The 19,042-nt window shown below is 49.1% G+C and overlaps 6 protein-coding genes across 6 annotated transcripts; 3 read left to right on the top strand and 3 right to left on the bottom strand.

The window, feature by feature from the left end:
- Nucleotides 1-445: 445 nt before the first annotated feature.
- On the bottom strand, nucleotides 446-2,076 carry ALT_9429 (aldehyde dehydrogenase ALDH; the record flags this gene model as incomplete). Its single annotated transcript, XM_033559410.2, has 3 exons — nucleotides 446-1,632; nucleotides 1,678-1,877; nucleotides 1,940-2,076. 3 exons carry the CDS (start codon nucleotides 2,074-2,076, stop codon nucleotides 446-448), a joined length of 1,524 nt encoding a protein of 507 aa, XP_033415301.2.
- A 549-nt stretch (nucleotides 2,077-2,625) lies between these two features.
- Nucleotides 2,626-4,084, bottom strand: ALT_9430 (alpha-hydroxy acid oxidase; the record flags this gene model as incomplete). The annotated part of the gene is made up of 8 exons (XM_033559411.2): nucleotides 2,626-2,701; nucleotides 2,749-2,825; nucleotides 2,875-3,128; nucleotides 3,190-3,264; nucleotides 3,312-3,464; nucleotides 3,515-3,852; nucleotides 3,903-3,936; nucleotides 3,991-4,084. The coding sequence occupies 8 exons, from the start codon at nucleotides 4,082-4,084 to the stop codon at nucleotides 2,626-2,628; spliced, it is 1,101 nt and encodes a 366-aa protein (XP_033415302.2).
- A 378-nt stretch (nucleotides 4,085-4,462) lies between these two features.
- ALT_9431 (uncharacterized protein) lies at nucleotides 4,463-5,696 on the top strand (the record flags this gene model as incomplete). Its single annotated transcript, XM_033559412.2, has 5 exons — nucleotides 4,463-4,488; nucleotides 4,544-4,749; nucleotides 4,797-4,868; nucleotides 4,920-5,374; nucleotides 5,439-5,696. The coding sequence occupies 5 exons, from the start codon at nucleotides 4,463-4,465 to the stop codon at nucleotides 5,694-5,696; spliced, it is 1,017 nt and encodes a 338-aa protein (XP_033415303.2).
- A 578-nt stretch (nucleotides 5,697-6,274) lies between these two features.
- On the top strand, nucleotides 6,275-8,514 carry ALT_9432 (fungal specific transcription factor domain-containing protein; the record flags this gene model as incomplete). Its single annotated transcript, XM_089600612.1, has 3 exons — nucleotides 6,275-6,341; nucleotides 6,456-7,408; nucleotides 7,468-8,514. The coding sequence occupies 3 exons, from the start codon at nucleotides 6,275-6,277 to the stop codon at nucleotides 8,512-8,514; spliced, it is 2,067 nt and encodes a 688-aa protein (XP_089455109.1).
- A 181-nt stretch (nucleotides 8,515-8,695) lies between these two features.
- ALT_9433 (dihydrodipicolinate synthase family protein) lies at nucleotides 8,696-9,586 on the bottom strand (the record flags this gene model as incomplete). Its single annotated transcript, XM_033559414.2, has 1 exon — nucleotides 8,696-9,586. The coding sequence occupies one exon, from the start codon at nucleotides 9,584-9,586 to the stop codon at nucleotides 8,696-8,698; it is 891 nt and encodes a 296-aa protein (XP_033415305.2).
- A 975-nt stretch (nucleotides 9,587-10,561) lies between these two features.
- ALT_9434 (uncharacterized protein) lies at nucleotides 10,562-17,869 on the top strand (the record flags this gene model as incomplete). The annotated part of the gene is made up of 12 exons (XM_089600613.1): nucleotides 10,562-10,749; nucleotides 10,813-11,231; nucleotides 11,281-11,421; nucleotides 11,471-11,685; nucleotides 11,741-11,938; nucleotides 11,988-12,131; nucleotides 12,179-12,203; nucleotides 13,550-14,722; nucleotides 14,773-15,616; nucleotides 15,681-16,206; nucleotides 16,279-17,773; nucleotides 17,829-17,869. The coding sequence occupies 12 exons, from the start codon at nucleotides 10,562-10,564 to the stop codon at nucleotides 17,867-17,869; spliced, it is 5,409 nt and encodes a 1,802-aa protein (XP_089455110.1).
- Nucleotides 17,870-19,042: the final 1,173 nt, after the last annotated feature.

A 19,042-nucleotide genomic window follows, 5' to 3' on the forward strand; every position in this document is an offset into this window, starting at 1 on the left:
GGAAGATGTTGAAGATACCTCGGCTCGGGATCAGCCCAAAACAGTAACAAGTCCGCCCCTTCGGCTCCTCCGGTGCCAAGACATGAATCGGCATGAATCTCTGTTCCGACGCCGAGATTTCTTCCTCCGGCGGAATTGCACCACACGGATAGTTATGACCTTATGGTTATGGTTGTGGCGTGCGAGTCCTCGGTGCCTTGCTAAACAGAGAGTGCTCTTTCTAGTCTGGTGCATATTTCTCCCACTAACAAACATGTTGAAGGATTGATCCTATGAGCATGACATGGTATTGCCGTATTTATATAGGCTTGTCACTATATATTTCTCATTCATTTGACTGGTTTGTTACAACACTCCTGGCTTCCTGGTTCTTAAACCCTGACATGAACCTGTTTAGCAATATGTAAAAGACTATCATTGATATATAAATCTATCCAAGAAACAGTCACAGCCTATTTCCCATGTTGACATGTACGGCCTTGATCCGACTATAGGCTGCTAGACCAGCTTCACCAAGCTCCCGCCCAATGCCGCTCTGTTTGACACCCCCAAACGGCACACGAGGATCACAGTCTTGACTACTGTTGATCCAGACCATCCCCGAATCAATCTCTGCGGCAACCCTATGCGCCCGTTCCAGATCTTTTGTGAACACGGCTGCGCCAAGGCCATAGATGGTATCGTTGGCTCGGCGGATGGCTTCTTCTTCCGTTGCGAATGGTTCGACAATAACAACGGGGCCAAAGACCTCCTCACGAACGATTGCCATGGAGTCTGTAGTACCTGTAAAAACAGTAGGCTGGATAAAATATCCATTTTTGTTTCTGTCTCCGTTGGCGACATAAGCACCTCCGCCGATGACCACCTTGGCACCCTCCTTCTTGGCCATCTCAATATGTGACAGGATACGCTCATACTGAGTTCGTGTCACCTGTGGACCCTGAAACGTAGATTCATCCCACTGATCACCGATCTTGGACGTGGTCACGACCGCCTGTTTGAACTTCTCCAGGAAGCAAGGGAAGACGTCTTGATGGACGTAGATGCGCGAAGTAGCCGTGCAGATCTGGCCTTGGTTCGACATAATGCCGAAATGCGACCATTTGACGGCTTGCTCCATGTCAGCGTCTGGGAATACAAGTAGTGGTGACTTGCCACCAGTCTCGAGTGTGATATCTTTCAATGTTCCCGCCGCCATCTTCATGATCTCTCTTGCTGTTTGCGTTGAGCCAGTGAAAGCAATCTTATCGACTAGAGAATGAGATACCAGGGCAGCACCAGCTTCGCGCCCGTAACCATTAACGATATTGACAACACCCGGAGGGAATCCAGCCTCCTTAATCAGCTCCGCGAGCACAAGCACGCTAAGAGGTGTCTGCTCAGCGGGTTTCAAAACAACAGTGTTCCCACAAGCCAATGCAGGGCCGAGTTTCCAGGTAGCCATGGACAAGGGATAGTTCCACGGGATGATCTGTCCCACCACACCAATCGGCTGACGAATAGTATACGCGAACTTGTTAGCTGTCGTGCTTATGGTCTGACCCGCGATCTTATCAGCCCAGCCACTATAGTAACGGATGGTTGTAATAGCCTCGGTGAGGTCCTCTTCCAGGGCTACGTGGTATGGTTTCCCTATTTCGGTCAGCTGCGAACCATGAACTAGAAAGAGCAGCGTACCATTGTCCCATGCATCGATAGACGTTAGCAACTCCCGCTTTTGTTCCATCAGATCGGCCAGCTTTGCCATCAGTATCCCCCGGTCGGTAGCGGGAAGCTGTTTCCAGGACGGATGCACCAGCGCAGCCCGGGCAGCCTTCACGGCTCGATCTACATCCTCGGCGCTGGCTGCGTGGACTGTGGTGATGGGTTTATCGGTGCTACATATGCATCAGTTAAATTGACCCATATGAGTGCGTTGAAATGAAATGGTCCGGCATACGCAGGGTCAATTGAAGTGATAGTTTGCCCGCTCGACGCGGCCACGAATTCGCCGGCGATGAACAGACCAGTTGGCTGGCGGTAAACGTGATTATTTGGGGTCGTAATATCGACAAAGAGGTCTGCCATGGTTCTCATTGTCCGTATGTGTAATTGTATAATTGACGATGAGATTCACAGTTTATGGCCTCTGAGATTCTGATATAGGCCTTCTTTATCCCTATCTAATTTCTCATCTGATGGGTTCTGCGGATCGACATGCCTAATGTGATGCCAGATGCATTATGGGTGGACGGGTACAAGTGCAAATCTCTCAGGAAGGTCCTTCCGAAATTTAGCGTCCTACATTCTGATTGGTTATTGAAATCAAGTCACAAGGCACAATCAGAGCTCACGGTCCAGTGTTTATGCATGACAGGAAGGATTTTGCGTTCCTTGATACCAAACAGCTGTAGCAGCAAAGTCCAGAGGGAGCTAAATAAGTGAATATCCATTTTACTAAGTCGAGTGCTTGGGAGCAGTACGGCCTGAACTGTGACAACTGGGAATATAGCTACAACTACAAGTAGGTTCAAGTAAAGACTCGAAGATTAGTTGACATAAGAAATCGCCTGTTCTGATGATGCCTCTACCAAGTATCGCTAGAAGAGAATGCTAGGAATGCTTAATGGCCTCAACCGTCTTGCCCTACAGCCTTGCCAACTGCCCGTTCGGTTTCAGAACCGACAGATAGCTCTCGTTAATATCGCTAATAGACGTGCAGCTGCGATCATTAGTCGAGGACCTGAGTAAAGGCAGTTTAGGACTCACCCTGCAAGTGCCATGGTAATTTTTAACTCTTGCCGTAGAATCCTGATTGCCAGCTCGACGCCCTCCTGCCCATTATACTGAATGCAATTAGCCTACCTGGTTATAGCAAATGAGAACAAGACTTACGGCAAGGCCCCAAATGGGAATCCTCCCCACAAAACAGTAACTGGCCCCAAGTGCAAGGGCCTTGAAGATATCCGATCCTCGCCGGATGCCACCGTCGATCGCAAGCGGAATTCGCCCCCGTGCAATAGGGGCGCAGAGTCTCAGCGCGTCTAGTGTAGCTGGAATTCCGTCCAGCTGGCGACCGCCGTGGTTGGAGATCACGATTCCGTCGACACCGTAATGGATTGCTAGTTCGACGTCTGCGGGGGAGCAAACTGTTCAGGATCATGTCAGTCAAAGCAATGCCGAGCCTTGGGAGAATGGGCTACGACGTACTCCCTTTGAGCCATATCTGCAACGAGGTATGTTTTCGGAGCCATGGGATTGTGCTTCCCCAGTCGAGACTTGGATCTGCTTTGGTTATTTCCTGCAATAACTCTGGGGACTAAGACTCCTACCATAGTCAGTACGGTTTGAGGTATCAGCACCGCAACTGAGGATGTTTGGCCAGTTCATATCTTCAGGAAGAGTATAGCTATTCCGATATTCGTTGAGTCTCTTTCCGAGCACAGGAACATCGACGGAAAGGAATAGTGCTCTGTATCCCGCCTCTGCCGCCTGTTATTACGTATTTGCGTTAGGGGAAACGCGAGAGTCTTACTTTCAGCCCGCTCCAGCAGCTGAATCGTAATTGATCGATCCCGCAACACACACATCTGCATCACGTACGGGTTCCCAGTCCCCTGCGCAGTCACATCCTCCAAAGAGTAATTCGAATACGACGAGAGTCCCATGCAGATGCCATACTTTGCTGCAGCCCGCGATACCGCCAGTTCTCCATCTGGGTGAGCTAGCTTTTGCGACGCGGCAGGGCTGAAACCAAACGGGAGGGAAACCTTGGTCCCGAGGATTTCCGTGGTTGTATCGACGTGGTCGACGTTTCTCAGAACGCGAGGAAGGATCTTGTAGCGGTCGAATGCGGTTTCATTCTCCCGTAATCTGAGGAATCCTTCAGTTTATGTATCCTCGACAAGTGGGATGATACGTACGTTATTAGGTCCATTGCGCCTTCATTGTAGTAGTCTATGTGAAACAGTAAGTGGTGCGTGTGCCACGAGCAGAGTGGAACTGACTCACCTCTGACCATCTTCGGAAGCTTGCTGCTTCCTAGTGCTTTGAGGTCTGCTATGCAGGACACCTCGTTGTGTAGAGTCTCTCCTCGATGAGCCATCGTAACGATGATACTGTGTAGAGATGTAGACGGAAATATGTTGGGTATACAATGGAGAAATCACTTGAGGACACGCGACCTATCCGCCTTGGTTAAACGGCTGCATCGAGCCATCTGAATCCCTTATTATGCCATTTACAATGTCCTTTTTATTTTTCGCACGAACCTACCTCGGAGTTTCGTCCGAGAGCTCAGCGGAACCAACTACCCCTTCTGGATCGTTGCATGCATCGCATGATGGACTTGCGGAACAACTTTCCAGAAGCACCCTATTGTCCGATTCACCCACTACCAACATATATCATTCTGAAGGTCATGGATTGGAAGTTCCCAGTCTTACAGTATTGACTTTTCCTTCTGAACTTCGAACCTCGCGGAATGGCTACCCCCACTCGCATTTTCCTGTAGGTAGCTCTCCAACGATATACTACAAGGCCTCCGTCACTGACAGAACTATAGCACAGGTGCTTCGGGCTACATTGGAGGTGATGTCCTTCACGCGCTACAGTCCGCTCATCCGGAGTATAGCATTTCTACTCTGGTGAGGGACCCCAAGAAAGCCGCACTTCTGTCTCAAGCCTGTCCAAACGTCCAAGTCGTCTGCGGTGATCTCGATTCCATGTCTTTGATTGAAGAAGAAGCTCGTCAGGCCGATGTGGTCGTTCGTAAGTCGTTGAGCACGAGATAATGAAGTACCGCTGATAGTCTGCAGATACCGCGAGTTCCAGCCACATTGAAAGTGTCAAGGCTATTGCTCGCGGTCTAGCTAAACGCAGTGATCCCGGTAGGTCATGCAGTCATTCTCATGAACAATAGCAGATGCTGACATTACAAGGCTACTGGCTTCAGATCTCGGGCGCAAGTGTCCTTTCGATTGCCGACATCGTCAGCGGCACCTACGGAGAAGGGACCGACAAGATTTTTGGCGATGTCGACGATGCCCGCGCGATCCGCGACATTATTCGCCAGAATGCGACTCGCCGTGTAGTTGATAACATTATTCTCAACCTGACCGGCCCCAAGACAGCCCTTGTGTTCGCACCAATCATTTACGGACAAGGTCGAGGCATCATCAAGAAGCGAAGTATTCAGATCCCCGAGCTTGCCAGAGTCGCTATCGAAACCGGACGAGCGATCCAGGTGGGAAAGGGCGAGAGCACTTGGAGCAACGTTCATATCTCCGACATCAGCGATCTTTTTGTAAAGTTGGTTGAGAAAGCTGTCCACAAGGACGCAGACATGCACATGTGGAATCGGGAAGGGCTGTACTTCCCCGGCAACTCTATGCTAGTAAGTTGACGGCTCTGGAGAATTTGTCGTTGTTGTGTCTCAAAAGGCTGATGTGGGCAACCAGAGCTTCAAGGGGATTTCCGAGTTGCTTGCACAAACAGCCCATCGTCTCGGTTTGATAGAGTCACCCTTGGTCTCTGAGATCGACCACGTGGAGGCGGACAAGTTATCTCCTCATGGGGGAGTCCTCTGGGGCACCAATGCTCGCCAGAACAGTCAACGGGCGAGAAAATGGTTGGGATGGTGTCCAAATGGCAGGAGTCTGGAGAATGATATTCCTGATACAGTGGAGGAGGAGGCAGAGCGACTGGGGAAACTATAATATAGTTCATAATAACGAAATGGACAGCAGTTGATATGATATTTGTATCTCTGCTTGTACTAATATGAGTACAGTCCTGGGAGGAACAAAAACAGCCTTACAAGCTACTGAAGCTACTTCACTCAAGCTGTGAATCTCAATACACCGTCTTCAAGTGACGGAGATTGAAAGATAGCATTAATTCGAAGCAATCACCAATGTCGTGCTACCGGTATATTTTAAGGTTTCGGCTATCAAATGCGGGGTTAATCCACTACTCACGTCAACGCCCAAATAGGCAAGTGCTTCCGATCTCGTTTGACCTCATCCCAAGAGACTAGCAACTAATCACTTCATAGATGTAACCTCCTCTGAGCGGTCGTTCGCAGCTTGGTTGACGCGGATCTATCCCTGTCCGTTTCTTCATAGCAATGACTCCGATAACTTCAACTTTCGTTCTGCCCCGCCGGACTCACGCGCTAGGAGCATGTCGTACCTGCAGACGCCGGCATGTCAAGTGTGACCAAAAGCGTCCGTCGTGTCGTACATGTCGATCGCTTGGTGTCACATGCGAGCGCCCTCCAAGCAAGGTACGATGGATGCACAATTCCAATAATGGCGAGAGTGCAGAGGCCCAACCTGAAACCCGCCGGCATCTTTACACAGGTGAGCGCCCTAGCCATTTTAAACGCATCCATGCATGATGATCGCCGGCTAATGCAGATACAGAGCAATCTAGATTGTCCATGGCATCCTCACTAAGCTCACGACTGGTCTCAGGTTCAATCAATGCGTCGTTGGCTGAGATTGACCTCCGAACCAGAGACATCGACAACCCTCCCACAGGCGATATCGTCGTCGGTCCGTTTGCAGTTCTAGGGCTGCCCACTCCTGAGTCCCAAAGGGGAGATAACGTGGTACATCAGCAGGCCGAACAAGATGAACCGGATTCGATTTCAGTCGAGTCTGAGGCGCACGTTCCCCAGCCGGTCAGCCCGCCAAACATCGAAGACAGCTCCGACGCTATCGGCCAGCAGACGACATTCTCTCAAGCGTCTTTTATTTCGGACCCAGTGTGCCATTTTGACGATTTCCTCCACTGGTCGGATCTGCTTGGATGCAGTCCAGACGCTCTTGGCTGGAACGCTGCGCCATTGTCAAGCGACATGAATCTAGGGACAAACTTAGCCGCCCTCGGTTCCGATTTCGAAATGGATCCTATGCCTCTCAATGGACCAGCAAATGTCGTGTCATTCTCAGAACCACCAGATGGGGACGGCTCCTTGCAGGTGGTCGAACCGACAGAGATGGCCTCCACCTTGCTACATGCCGCTTCATTGGCAGAGGCGCCCTTCCTCTTCAAACATTTTCATGATAATGTGATTCCACAAACAATGCCTATGCCTCTGGGCAAGAAGTCTCCATGGAAGATTCTGAATGTACCGGCCGCAATGGTTACCTACAGCGACCTGACGATACTTGGTTCCCAGAATATCAACCATGCGCGTCAGGCCAATCTATACGGGTTGTTGGCCTGCTCTGCTATCCACTTATCTACGTATCCAAGCGCACCCTCGTCAGATGCCGCCCAACATTGGCGAGGAACAGCCGAGAATTTGTTCGAACAGGCCAGGGAACATATGCAACTCTCGATAAAGAATGAAACTCAAGAGCCAAAGCGAGCCAAGTACAAGGATCAACTAATGGCCATATGTTGCTTGACTGAGTACGCTGTAAGTTCATGACCTCCAATCTTATGTTCCCTTCCTGAGAACGAAGTTAACGGGCATAGATTTTGTCTGGGCAACAGCACTATGCTCGTGGGTTCCTTATCAACGCTGAGTATATTCTGCGCATGCGGGGCCTGCCGAAACGACGGATCTCGCCAAAGGCGCGTCTTCTACACCATGTTTATACATGGCTGCGGCTTGTAGGCGAGAGTACCTATGTCCTTCATGACTATGAGCCCTCCGCCTCTTTTATAGAGGCTCTTAATTCCGATTTTCGCCCTCGAAAAGCCGATCCACGTAATCAGGTTAGGAGCGAAGCGGATCAGAAGGTCCCGCAGCTCGACGACTTTCTGCGACTCGAAGCACACCATTCGGACAGTGATTTGAACATCGACGACCCCAAAGACCAGGAGACCGGGTTGCACGATATTCACCTGCAAGACTCGCGCAACTTTTCGGATACACTATACAAGCAGATTTACGGTATCCCTGAGACCTGGCTTACCCTCATATCCCAGACCACAAGGCTCGCCAACGTGATGGAGACGTTTCGAGTTGCACGTCAATCGCAGAGGAAGGCTTCTCTTGAGGCATGGGAAACACTCCACCGCCGCAGTGAGCACCTGGAAAATATGATCTGCTCATTTGTTCTGCGGCACAATCGCCGCGTCCGCTCCAAGCACCTGGACTCATCCAAACCTCATGAGCCAATGTTGCGAGCATTGAACGGCGCTCTGCTAATTTTCTTTTACCGGCGAGTTCGACAAGTCCATCCTGCTGTCCTAGCTGGTCATGTGGACGACGTTATTACAGCGCTGGCTGACTTCCAAAAAGCTGTACCAGCAGAGCATCCCATGAGCCCTGCAACTGCTTGGCCTATGTTTATTGCGGGGTGTGAGGCGCTTACAGCCTCCAAGCGGGACGCTGTCCTTCAATTTTTCAACCGGGCCGAGTCAATCTGCCGATTTCCCATTTTTCAAACAGCCAGGGAAATTCTGACAGACGTGTGGAACCAACAGGACCAGCATTTGGAGACGAATAGACGGGATCCGATGCCAACGTGGATAACCATTGTCAGACAAAAGAATCTATGGCCTCTTTTTTGCTGATGACTTAGAGAACGATACCCTGAGACGCTACTAAATGCATTACTATGCCTACTATGTTAAGTCAGTACCTCAATTACAGGCAGACCATTACTGAGGGTGGTATACTGGACTACCTGTCAAGGACATTACTTATTGTTCACTATGCCTTTCGTAAGCTTTGCGGTAGATATCATCTAGCCATTTATACTGTGCGTACCCCCGCGTCAATCAGCAACTGCTTCAGCTCTGCCTGCAATTCAGGGCCAAGTGACTTGAAAGGCTTTCTGAGCCCCCCTGTGGCTTGTCCAGTCAGCTCCACCCCAGCCTTGACAGCAGCAGCATAGTTATGCGATTCCAAAAACTTGCAGATGGGCCAGATCTTCGTCCACAGCTCACGTCCTCGCTTCAAGTCTCCCTTCACCGAAACAGTCTCGTATAGCTCGACCGCCAGTTCGGGAATGAAATTGGCCGCTCCCCACACCCCGCCGGGACAACCGGCCGCAAGACCGTAGAAGGTCAGTGTATCCCAGCCATTGAACGCGGTTATCTTATCCGAAAGTCCGAAGACCAACTCAGTGAAGGCGGGGGCGTTCCCTGACGTGTCTTTCAGATACTTGACGCCCACCTTGGACAATCCCGCAATCTCGCTGGGAGTGAGCGTCAGACCTGAAGCGCTAGGAATATTGTAGTACATGATAGGCAGGCTCGAAGCGCTATGAATCTCCGCCATGAGCTCAGTCAACTGCTCCAGGTTGACGGGGTCGTAGAACGGTGGCACGACCATCAGCGCTGCGGCGCCGGTGGAGGCTGCGTGTGTCGCTAGTTCGAGGGCCTCAGCTGTCGAGGTACTTCCTGTCCCGACGACGACTGGGACGCGGCCCGCGGCGAACTTGATGCACAGCTCGGTGAGTTCCTTGCGCTCTGCGGTCGTCATGGTAGTGAACTCGCCGGTGCTGCCACCGGGAACGAGCCCGTGGATGCCTGCTGCGATGAGGCGGTCGATGTGTGTTTTTAGACGGGCTGCATCGATGTGTTTCAGGTCGTCTGTGAAGGGGGTGATGAGGGCGACGAAGAGGCCGTGTAGATCGGACATTTTGGGCTTGTATTGGTGGTAGACGAGATAGAGGGATTGCTTGTTGTGAAAGAGATCTAAGGAACTGGTAAGGAATTGGTTTTATTTCTTTGTGGAATCCACGAAGAGTGCTAGACATAGATGGACACGATGTTTGGGATAGGGACCACTTGCCTTTTTGGGACCTTGGCACGGTGGTAAGGGAAGGCTTTCCATCTAGCAAGTCACCCAGGCTGATAGCGGTATATAGATTACTATCTTGGAAGATTGCTATCGACAAAAGCTGGCCATTACTTTATGGGAACTTATTAGTACCCGAGGTCTTGTGTCACGAGATATGGCATTTCGGGTAATCCTGAGAAGACGCAGTATACGCTTGGAAAGGATGTGAGAAGCTTTCAGTGGAGTATATCGGTATTCTTACAATCGAGGTATGTTTTACGACCTGTGGGTCATGTCGAGAGTACTGCACGACTGAATGCCGTAATTCTACCGCTACAACGGTCATTAGCACCTGAGTATACACATGTTATGTGGACTGGCGGGCAGTCTGCGTTGGCATTACATGCTAGCAACAGGTATATGTCATGTGTTTCTCTAACAGGACACAGATAGACTACAATGGTGCAAAGCATCTCGTTAGATAGGCAAGTCCCCGACGCTCGATCAGGAAAGCCATCCCGAAACTTAATCTCGCCTGACCTCGCCTCTCTTCAGCGGCAGACATGCCCCCGGGGTACACGCCACAACATCCAAGAGGCGCAAGTCCGTTATCAATTACATTAACCGTAACCCATTTCCTTTCCCAGATGGCTTGAAACCTCTATGGGATTGAAAACGTTGCCTATCTGGGTGGGGTCTTCTCCGGGTCGCTGTGGCTCTCCCCAACTTACCCCGGATTACGACCAAGATTGACAAGATAAGAGGGACTATATGAAGGCTCTCCTTCCCCACTGTCAAATATGGGACTCATTCATGAAAGCCACAACTATCAAAATGACCTCGCGTATTGTGTCTTTATCTCCTGATGATTCGAAAATCGACATGGACGCGGAAAGCCAGACACAACCTCAAAAGCCAGAGGATATGGACCAGAAGAAAGAGGAGCCAATGCCGCCTGTCCGTCAGGATGCCTTTGGTGACGAGGAGTTTGCAGAGGTCAAGTACAAAGTTCTCAAGTGGTGGTGCGTTTTCTCATCTTTCGCTCACATTGTTCAGGAGTAGATGGTTGCTAACTTCTTCAGCAGGCAAGGAGGACTGCTCATGGTTGCCGAGACTATCTCTTTGGGCATCCTCTCACTTCCTGCGGCTGTTGGAGCCGTCGGACTAGCACCAGGCCTCGCCATCCTCATCAGTATGGGCATCCTAGCCAGCTACAACGGTTACGTTATTGGACAAATAAAACTGCGATTTCCTCATATTTCAAGCATGTCTGATGCGGGAGAAGTCCTGCTGGGCCCATTTGGGAGGGAACTCCTGAATGCAGCACAGATACTGCTGTTGATCTTCATCATGGCAAGTCATATTTTGACATTCACTGTGGCCCTTAATGTCATTACGGGTCATGGTACTTGCTCCATTGTTTTCGGAGTCGTCGGAACCGTGATTTCCTGCCTTCTCTCGCTGCCTCGCACGTTGGAGAAAGTCTCATGGCTGTCGCTCGTTTGTGAGTTCTGCTGCCCTCGACCGACTACTTAGGATTTAACCTGTAGCAGCATTTGTCAGTGTCTTTTCCGCAGTGATGGTCACCATGATCAGTATTGGGATCATCAAGCCAACCTCGACATGGGCAGTCGCCAAGCACACAGATTTGGTGACTGGCTTTGGTGCCGTTACGAACATGGTTTTCGCATATGGTGAGTATAATATAGCCATATACCCAGTGCTATTTCTGACAATCACCAGCCAGCCATAATTCCTTCTTCACTTTCATTGCCGAGCTCAGCGACCCCAGGGAATTCCCCAAGGCGCTTGCTCTTCTCCAAAGCATTGATATCTCGCTCTATATCGTTGCTGCGGTCGTTATATACTACTTTGCCGGCGAGGACGTGACATCACCCGCTCTGGGGTCAACAGGTCTATTGATCGCCAAGATTGCCTACGGCATTGCCTTGCCTACTGTAAGATAATTCCACGACCTCCAATTCTCAGCGATCTAGCGACTGACCCTTACAGATTGTCATTGCAGGTGTCATCAACGGCCACATCGCCGCCAAAGCCATCTATCTGCGCATGTTTGCTGGGACAACTCGAATCCATAAGCGTGACATTGTTGCTGTGGGTTCATGGATAGGAATCATGGCTGTTCTCTGGACCATAGCTTGGATCATCGCCGAGGCTATACCGGTGTTTAATGACCTTATCGGATTGATTGTCAGTTACCACGCAGCGCGCATCCTTCAAGTTAACTAACAAATACTAGGCTTCACTGTTTTTGAGCTGGTTTACCTTTGGCCTGCCAGGAGTATTCTGGCTCTACATGAACAAGGGGATGTGGTTCTTGTCGCGGGGGAAGATTTTCTTGACTGTTGTCAACGTGTCTTCAGTGTGTATTGGATTGGTTGTGGTAAGTATATACCTTGCTCGGACACAGCGCTTAGGCTAATTGATCAGTGTGCCCTTGGGCTTTATGCATCTGGTGTCTCGATTCATAAGGATCCGGCCGGCTCTGTTTTTTCATGTGGTGCTCGCAGTTGATTTCGCCTTCTTTCTATGATATTACACATGATGAACTAAAGGACAAACATAGGAATGACTATGAATAGCTCGGATGTACATTGTATATTAACGTTTATTTTGCTTGAGAGCATGACAAAGTTCATGGTGTGTGACTTTGCAGCATACCTAAAATCAGAGTGGGACACTATAAAGTTCGTAGAATAATATATAGCAAGGTATTTATCTATAATATGGTGTAGTTATAGTACATCAGTGTCTATGATTTTACATTACTATAGTATAAGTAGTACGTGCACCTAGTAATATGAAATAGTGAATGAATACTATTTCTGATCTGCTGCAGACCGTAGATGACAATTAATCCACATCTACTATTGGGAACACTAGACTTTCTATATTGAGATATTAAGTTAGTATTTCGTAGGAGATAGCTGCACTTGAAAGCCAACTAGTTAAGTTTCAATATTAGATATCTTGTTATATTCTGACTTAGGGTATTTGTGATAGTCCCATTTCAGCGTCCACTTGATCAAGTATTGAAGCCCCCTTATACTTCATTAAAGAGGCGACTAGCCTGAGATAACGAAACGTTGGCTACAGATAGAACGGGAGAACCTATGCGACTGGAGCTGAAAAGCGTGATATAACTACTAGTGAGGCCATTTACAGATGCTTTGTTCAGAAGAAGAAGCACCTGAATAATGCAACCCTCCGCCAGTAGAGATAAAAGGCTGACGACCTACCGAGCAAAAAACTTCGGTCGCCAATGCCATTGCCCTTCTTGTTTTAGTAGGTGAGCAGTGCCTCCCTGAGGTCGCGCGACTTGGGTGAGCGGGTTCGTGGTGGGGTGACCCTCGCGCAATGCTCACCTTTTCATGCGTGATTAGTGAGCCAAGGCGCCATTGATCCTTCGCGCTGGATCTAATTTCAGATTCCCAGAGAACCTTACTAGCCGTATCTTATTTTAATAGGTTATCATCTATAATTTCTGGAAGTTACAGTTAGTGAGGCAAGAACATGTATCCCATCCTTATCCCACCCCACGGTCAGCCTACATCATTGATTTCCCGGCGATATGCTTGGATCAGTATAAAGTAAAGGTAATTAATCAAAATCATATACAGAGAGGCATGGAGATAGACCATTTCTTAGGCAACATCAGGCAAATAAATATCAACCTGGCAGGGGATCCCCGCAATTCGCAGCCACTAACAATTCCCGTACAAACGCCTTTGCCCTCTATCCCCACTGCTAGCGCAAGGCTGACTCAAAAGATGTGAACTAAATAATCCTGACATTTTCCAGCTGTTGTCCAGCCTCCAGCATTGTTCGCAGCATTTCCTACGACGAGACTCGGCTCGCACGAAGATCAGCACCGGTCCTTCGCAAAGAATCTTTCAAATACTGCAATGGCCTCGACAAAGCCAGCCACTGCTTCCCAAGTGCAGAGTAAGGCTAGCAAGCGAAGCGAAGCTGTAAGCCTGCCTCCAGAAAGGTACACAGTCGGCTGGATCTGTGCAATCCCCTCTGAGCTGATAGCTGCGCGTGCAATGCTCGATGATGAACATGCGCAGCTGAAAACCCAGCCCAAACATGATGAAAACAGCTATATTTTGGGATGTATTGGAGGGCATAACGTCACCATTGCCTGCCTACCAGAATATGGTACCAACCGAGCAGCGATTGCTGCTAAATCGATGCAATCTACGTTTCCCAGTCTCCGATTCGGTGTGTTGGTGGGTGTCGGAGGCGGTGTTCCCAGTTCAGAGAACGACATTCGACTTGGTGACCTTGTTGTGTCTCTACCATCTGCACAAGGCGGGGGCGTGATACAATACGACCTGGGCAGGATGGAAATTGACGGGTTTCGTCGTCTTGGAACTTTAAACAAGCCACCAGTATTGTTGAGGACTGCCATAACTACCCTACGAGCAACACGCAATCTGGGGCGAGAAATATCCAGGCTAGTCAACGAAGCGTTCAAGGGTGATCAACGTGATCAACGTGATCAACTTGATCAAGACTCAGACGAAGAGTCGGACGAAGAATGGAGTTATCCCATGACGGCCAAGGACATCTTGTTCAGTGCAATTTACAAACACATCGACAAGAACCGCACCTGTGAGGGGTGTGTTGTCGCCGCGATGAAGGACGACATTGTTGACCGGCCTCCACGGCGGAGCACAAATCCTAGAATCCATTACGGCAACATCGCTTCCGGCAATGCAGTGATGAAGGACGGTCTTGAACGTGATCGACTTGCAGCGAGGGATAATGTCATTTGCTTCGAGATGGAAGCTGCTGGTTTGATGGATGATTTCCCATGTCTGGTCATCCGGGGCGTCTGTGACTATTCGGACTCGCACAAGAATAAGAAGTGGCAGCCTTATGCAGCTGCTGTCGCTGCGGCATTTGCTAAGAAACTTCTGCTTATAGTCACTCCGCAAGCTGTCATGGACAACTTGGAACCCATAAAGGGTGAGTAGTGTTGGTCCATCAATAGGTATCAAAAGAGTGACGAGTTGCAGAGAATGTGGCCGAAATCCGATCTATAGCAGCAGCCACGAGGACTGTGGTGGAAAGCATACATCTAGACAGCCAATTCAGAAAGATCAAAGACTGGCTGTCCCCGCCGGATCCATCAACGAACTTCGTGAAAGCACTGAAAATGCATTATGAAGGAACGGGTTTATGGTTTCTTGAGAGTGAACTCTTTCAGCAGTGGAAGGCTGGATCACGTCAGCACCTCTGGCTCTACGGAATTCCAGGCTGTGGAAAGACTGTCCTCACCTCGACAATCATCGATCACCTCCGCCAGAACCAAAGTTGTTCTTCAACTCTTGTCCTGGATTTCTTCTTCGATTTCAGTGATACTCGTAAGCAGTCACTTGATCAACTGGTTCGCTCACTAGTTGCGCAGCTTTACTCCAGGTGCAAAGATTCACGAGGGGAGCTCGACGCCTTGTTCACAAACTGTGAAGGAGGCGATCAACAGCCAACAACTGACTCCCTCCGTGCAACACTGGAGGCAATGGTGCAGCATGTCCAGACTGTTCAAATTGTTATAGATGCCCTGGATGAGTGTCAAACAAGAAAAGACTTACTGTCTTGGATGCGAGAGCTGGCGACTTCCGATCACAGAAACATCTATCTCCTTGCCACAAGTCGGAGGGAAGACGAACTAGAATCGGAGCTTAAATCCTGGCTTTCCGAAGAAAGCTTCATTCCCATACAACAAGGTCCTGTGGATGCTGATATTGGGGCATACATACATGGCACTCTTCGTGCTGATAACGAATTCCGAAGATGGCGGTCGAAGCCTGCCGTGCTAGAAGAGATCGAGACAGAACTGAGGAAGAAGGCGGACGGAATGTAAGATAAATCACTGCATCATGGTCCTGGCGTAATCGGGATGATAAAAGCTCACCATTTGCAGGTTTAGGTGGGCTGCATGCCAGCTCGACGTTTTAGAAAAGTGTCTGCATCTTCGAGAGGTTCGCGAAGCGCTCGCTTCACTTCCTGAGACACTAGACGAAACATATGCTCGAATCATGACCAATATAAAGAAGGAACACAGAAAAGACGCGATCAAAATCTTGCAGTTTTTAACTTTCTCGGAACGACCATTGACGGTTGGAGAAGCCGTAGATGCAATAGTGGTCGACCTTAATGCGGATTGTCAGTTCAACCCCGAGGAAAGACTGCCTGTTCCTGGAGAGATCGTTAGGATTTGTTCCAGTCTGGTGTCTCTGACAACCAGAGAAAACGATGACAATAGGGAAGAGGCCGTGATGCTGCTTCAATTAGCCCATTTCTCCGTCAAAGAATATCTCTCGTCCGGGCGCGTGGAAAAGGTATTTCAAGCCAGCATGACCGAAATAAGTGCACGGGCGTGTATTACAAGAGTCTGCCTGGCGTATATGGTCTACTTTGGAGGGAAATGCCCTGCGGAGGAAATCAGAGTACGATTTCCTCTGGCGCAATACTCTGCACGATATTGGATAGATCATGCAAGACATGCTGAATCTAGAAAGGACGTTCAGGAAAGCATCTTACAGTTCCTGCTGAATGAAAGTGAGGCGTACGCAGCCTGGGGCTACCTCTTTGACCCCGATAAACCACAGGCCCGAGATCCACGACGTTTCCACATGGCAAGTCCATTGTACTACGCGTCATCAGGCGGTCTCACATATACAGTACGGTTATTGCTGGAGAAGGAAGCTAATGTCAATGCCCAAGGTGGGTTCTATGGCAATGCTCTCCAGGCTGCTTCCCGGATAGGCAATGAGAAGATAGTGCAGTTGCTCCTGGAGAGGGGAGCTGATATCAATGCCCAAGGTGGCTACTATAGCAATGCTCTCTATGCTGCTTCCTTGGAAGGCCATGAGCAGATAGTGCAGTTGCTCCAGGAGAAGGGAGCCAATATTAATACCCAAGGTGGGTACTATGGCAATGCTCTCCAGGCTGCTTCCTTAAAAGCCTATAAGAAGGCAGTGCAGTTACTCCTGGAGAAGGGAGCTAATATTAATGCCCAAGGTGGCTACTATGGTAATGCTCTCCAGGCTGCTTCCTATTGTGGTGATGAGAAGATAGTGCAGTTACTCCTAGATAAGAGAGCTAATATTAATGCCCAAGGTGGTGAATATAGCAATGCTCTCCAGGCTGCTTCTAATCAAGGCCATGAGAAGATAGTGCAGTTGCTCCTAGAGAAGGGGGCTAATGTTAATGCACAAGGTGGCTACCGTGGCAATGCTCTCCAGGCTGCTTCCTGGGGGGGCCATGGGAAGATAGTGCAGATGCTACTACAGAAGGGAGCTGATGTCAATGCCCAAGGTGGCTACTTTGGCAATGCTCTCCAGGCTGCTTCCTTTCAGGGCGATGAGAGGATAGTGCAGATGCTACTGGAGAAGGGAGCTGATGTTAATACCCAAGGTGGCTACTTTGGCAATGCTCTCCAGGCTGCTTCCTATCAACAACATGAGATGATAGTGCAAATGCTCCTGGAGAAGGGAGCTAATGTTAATGCCCAAGGTGGTAGAGATGGCAATGCTCTCTATGCTGCTTCCTCTCAAGGCTATGAGAGGATAGTGCATATGCTACTAGAGAAGGGAGCTGATGCCAATACCCAAGGTGGCTACTATGGCAATGCTCTCCAGGCTGCTTCCCAGATTGGCAATAAGAAGATAGTGCAGGTACTCCTGGACAAGGGAGCTGATGTTAATGCCCAAGGTGGCTACTATGGCAATGCTCTCCAGGCTGCTTCCTATCATAGTAATGAGAAGATAGTGCAGTTGCTCCTAGAGAAGGGAGCTGACATCAATGCCCAAGGTGGTGAATATGGCAATGCTCTCCAGGCTGCTTCTAATCAAGGCCATGAGAAGATAGTGCAATTGCTCCTAGAGAAGGAAGCCTTACCTCCTCGAAGCGCCACTGATAGGAATTGGGGCACCGCAGAGCAGCGATACAACCAGCTTTATCAACCAGGGCAGCCACGAGATATCTTCGAGGTTTTCAGTATTCTTCAACGCTGTGGGCGTGGGGAATTACCCCGCCCTATTATCTTGCAGATTCTGAATTTTGCCAGATATTGGCTGCTTTCCAGAGTTTGCAGGAAGGACCTTGTAAGTCTTGCCGAAGAGGACTGTCAAGAAAGGACACCATATTTAACCTCTGAGCCTATCCGGGGTCATGATTCCCCCGTTCGTGAGATCAAGTTCATCATTTGGAGCCACGACCAAGGATTCAGTTCCTATCCCGAGAATCACGGCACCTTTGAAAACTCTTGGACATGGTTTGAACTTGAGATTGAAAGGCCACCAAAGAAACTACTCCTTGACAGCCAGGAGGATTGCTTGGCGACAAATTTACACGCATGCATGGAGTTCCAGCGCCATTCGAAAATATATGGCCGTGCAGGATCCAGACAAAACGTTGGCTGGATAGCAAGACTCCAAGCCGGTGACACGGTTTCAATCATTCCGATGGCCCGTTTTCCTGCCTGGACAAATTACGTGCGAGAAGCGTCCATTGAGATATATAGTACATGCCTATTATCTCAGCCACGCGTCTGCGATGACTAGCTGGTACTTTTCAATAAAAAGGTCGATTTCAGTGTGACAGATATATTGACTTCGTTTCTCTGTAGTGTGTACCATGTACCTAGGCTGCGGCAACATCCGCGACGTATCCAAATCCGCATATCCGTGGACATGGATGTAATCTGATATCTACATATCCGCAACGATACGATATGGATAGTAAATGGTATCCGCAATGTGGATTTGGATATTTGCGGATAGGCAAACAATATAAACATGGCTAAATCCATTTCTACATAATATATGCATGTTTTGTTTGTAATTAATTTATCATTCTAGGGGTGTATAGAAAAGTCACCTTTCGAAATCCAAGTATCAAGGTATAGAGTCGTAGTATAGACTATAGGACAAAGTGCAGAAAAGGAGATACTACTTGCAAGTCTTCTATTAGGCTATGTGACTATGGTTTGATAAATTCATAATCCTCGAACCCTGATCAATAATGCCTCGGAAAAGTTGGGGGCCTTCTTGAATTTTTAGCGGCCCTATTAGCCCGCAGCATCTCCACTTTCTTACAACCACGTTTAGTCCCATTATTAGTTTCCAAGATGGATCGATTCATATATCTTCCAGAACACAGGGTATTGATCTGCAAGCCATGCACTTATGCGATCCCACCCACCTATCTATAGCGGTATCGTGCATGACCTCAACCTCAATAGTAAAGGGTTCCAATCCTTTCTTGTCTAAGCTAGGGTTG

This window comes from Aspergillus lentulus (assembly GCF_001445615.1).
Source record: "Aspergillus lentulus DNA, contig: Alt17, strain: IFM 54703, whole genome shotgun sequence".
Classification (NCBI taxonomy): domain Eukaryota; kingdom Fungi; phylum Ascomycota; class Eurotiomycetes; order Eurotiales; family Aspergillaceae; genus Aspergillus; species Aspergillus lentulus.